General features: G+C 37.1%; 1 protein-coding gene across 1 annotated transcript; it reads right to left on the bottom strand.

The window, feature by feature from the left end:
* Positions 1 to 224: 224 nt before the first annotated feature.
* LOC145079008 (putative serine/threonine-protein kinase At1g01540) lies at positions 225 to 3115 on the bottom strand. Its single transcript, XM_079023086.1, has 7 exons — positions 2306 to 3115; positions 2028 to 2132; positions 1818 to 1940; positions 1571 to 1741; positions 1150 to 1279; positions 864 to 1073; positions 225 to 615 (listed from the first exon to the last, which is right to left on the bottom strand). The coding sequence occupies exons 1-7, from the start codon at positions 2962 to 2964 to the stop codon at positions 481 to 483; spliced, it is 1533 nt and encodes a 510-aa protein (XP_078879212.1). The 5' UTR covers positions 2965 to 3115; the 3' UTR covers positions 225 to 480.
* Positions 3116 to 3467: the final 352 nt, after the last annotated feature.

The raw sequence follows: 3467 nt of genomic DNA, 5'->3' as shown, positions 1-3467 counted from the left end.
ATTTAAAAGCTCCAACAAACTTCTCCTTTTTTTTTATAAGTGTTTTTTAAAGGCTAAAAGCTTATAAAATATTTTAATTATAAGTGTTTTCTTAAAGGCAGCCGGAAAAGTTAGGGGTTGCCGGTACCACCGTGGACCACCCTGATGGTTTGGAAGTCAATTTTGCAATTAACCAAAATGAAAGAAACAAGTTGCGGATGGTAAAGAAGAGTACCAAGTATCAATTCAATCACAATAAAGTCCAATTTTCGTTTTCTATTATCTTGTTTTTGCACGCAACACCGATCAAATTAAACCAAGAACACAATCAATCAATCAAACAAACACGCTTATGAGCATAAACAACTCAGAAAACTCAAAACCAATGCTAATGCTATGAAATCTCTACAATAAGTAATCGTGAACGTGTGAACTTACATGAATGGCACGAATCGACAACATTATACACAAATGTCAACTCTTAACTTAAGGGAGTAGATTCTAGAGTTGTTCTTCCCTTTTCCATATTGATTTGCTTGTTTGAATGCTACTTTCATATCCACTACTATCACCCGACTCAACATGCCGTTTCTCAAATGGTCTCTCCCTTGCGGTTTCTCGAGACCCTCTCCGTTCCTACAACATAGACACCAAGATTATGATTTTATAAAAATAAACAAACTAATAAACAATCATTCTTCCAACAACCCTTGAGTTGATCCACACAGCCTGCCCCAAGACCATAATGTGAGATGTAAGTCAGGTACAGGTACAAGTACACAACAGCTCCCTAGCTAGCTGACGTAAAGTAGCCCAATCCACATTGGAATTGGAATGCATTTTTAGTTTTGACACAAAATTATGTATTTGATATACAAACTTACATCTCTAAAAGGAAAATCATCGGCCTCAAGCATGTGAATCACGTGACCCATCTTCGGCCTTTTTTGAGCACTTGGATCCACACAACGTAATGCTACTAAAAGAACACGCTTCAATGCTCTTGAAGACGGTTTCTCGGGGATTTTAGGATCCAAAACTGCCTCAGCGGTTCTATTTGTTACCATCGCTTTAAGCCAATCAACAAGGTTCACCTGTGTCAACTTCAATTAGAATCCAATATAATGAAAACAGCATAAATAAAAGAAACTAAATTTGACACAAACAAACCTCTCCTTGAGGCCGGCTATAATCTACAGGGTTTCTACCGCTAATTATCTCCATAATAAGAATCCCAAAACTATAAACATCGCTTCTTTCATTCAACATGCCAGTACTTGCATACTCTGGAGCAACATACCTATTAACCAAAATCGTATTTGTTTTCATTATTTAACATTAAAGACTATAAATGTCAAGAATTTCTGCAAAAGGGGGTTATTATTCAAACCACCCTGAGCTGGCCCACATCTCCCAGACAGAAGCATCATGTGAGATGTGAATCAGGTAACAGTGGCCTGCTAGGCGTCTAACATAATAGCCTAATGCCAACAAAAGCCTAATCCAATGTGGAACTAAAATTTACACTGCAGCTGCTGAGACTCAAACCCTGAAACTCCAGGCCATAAATTTGAAAAAAGTAATGACATACCCAAATGTTCCCATGACTCGGGTGGTGACATAACTGCTTTCCGAGCCCAAAAGCTTGGCCAAGCCGAAATCCGAAACTTTAGGGTTCCATTGCCTATCGATCAAAATGTTGCTTGATTTGATATCACGATGAACAACTTTGGGCTCAAGTCCTTCGTGCAAATAGGTCAACCTATGAATTGTCATAATCCATAAAGGGTTTCAAATCACATGGAAAAAAGATTGAAAAGTTAGAATTAAGAATGTACCCTTTGGCTGTTCCGAGTATAATGTTCATTCGTATCTCCCATGTAAGCGGACTAGTTGGACCCACATCTCCATGAAGCCATTGTTCTAAGTTTCCGTTGTCTACATACTCATAAACAAGGATCCTAAATGGGAAAGAAACCATAAATTATGCAGTTTGAATTAAAAATTAAAAAAAGAACTGTTGAACTTTGAAACGAAGTGTGGGGTACCTGTGAGCTCCTTCAACACAATAGCCAAGCAATCTGACTAAATTCTTATGGCGTACGCGTCCAATTGCTTCTACTTCAACTTTAAACTCCCTCTCTGCTTGTCCTCTGTTCAAAACAAAAGCACGAGAACATGTATGTTGTGAGCTTATTCATAAATTGGAAAGATTAACAAAATTGTGGGGCGATATATGCTACAAAAACCACAATCAAGACTACAAATTTATTAATGGAATATGATCAAACTGTTATATGCATGTTATGGAATATCAGAATTGAACCTGTTGTTGAGCAAATTCTTGACAGCAACGGTGGTTCTATCCACTAAAACTCCACAATAAACAATCCCATATCCACCTTCACCGATCACATTCTCATCTGCAAAACCATTTGTTGCAATTTCAAGCTCTCTAAGAGTATACCAATGGCCCCAACCCAAATGGGAAACCTCGGGTTGGACCGATGTGGGTGCCAGTTGATCGCCGGACCCGCTTTCATGAGACGACACACCGCCACCGCCCTTTTCCGGGTAAGAAATCCGGTGCTTCTTTCCTATATCTATCTGAATTTTCTGGTACCCATTTAATTTACTCTCATCATCTGCATGCCTATCAACTACAGCTAAAGAATCAGATTCGGGATACGGGTTTTGACCGGGATTTTGATGTTTATGGATGGTGTTTGGGGTTTCTTGATTATGAGTTCGGGTCGGATCGATGCGGATTTCACGAATTTCTTTAGAGATGTTTGGAATTGTTGGTTTTTGAGGTAAAGTTTTGGTTTTTTTGCAGGAATTGTTGTGTTTTGAGGTGAAATAGAGTGAAATTAAGAACATCAAGATCACAATAGCGGCTCCAACGCAAATTCCAACAACAACCCATAATCTTAAACCGAAAATCGAGGTTTTCTTCGAGAGCTCATCGTTTAGAAAACCAGACATTATTGTTCTTCTTCTTCTTTCTTCTTCTTTGGTTTGCGGTGATGACCTTAGTACGATGATGCTACATTACAAAGAGACAATTGGAAAAGATAACGAAGAAGAGAGACAAAAAAGGAGGCTAATGGTAGTGGTAGTATTAATGGATAGAAAATTGAGTGGGGATTTTGGGAGTTGGAGGGTGGGGAGGTCTAAAGCTGGACTGATGGGACTTCTAGAAATATAGCGACCCCACTCTATACAAAATTAAATTTTGATAGTTTCCTAATTTAAAGTCTGTAAAGATTTATGATGTAAAGTTAATAATTGAATAGTAGAATTAAATATCTAGAATAATGTTCTACTATGTTTTGTGGATTTAATTATAAATATAATACATATTTTTAATATTGTTTTCTAAAATATATTATCAAAATAAAAGCTGACTAAAAATATATGAATTTTAAGTATAATTTGATTTAACAGTAATTTAATAATTAGTCACCTGTTGATGTTAAAATATGTGG

Source organism: Lactuca serriola, chromosome 1, assembly GCF_051521515.1.
Source record: "Lactuca serriola cultivar US96UC23 chromosome 1, Lser_US96UC23_V15, whole genome shotgun sequence".
Taxonomy (NCBI): domain Eukaryota; kingdom Viridiplantae; phylum Streptophyta; class Magnoliopsida; order Asterales; family Asteraceae; genus Lactuca; species Lactuca serriola.
Note: the sequence above shows the minus strand (reverse complement) of the source record. Positions and strands in the feature narration are given on the sequence as shown.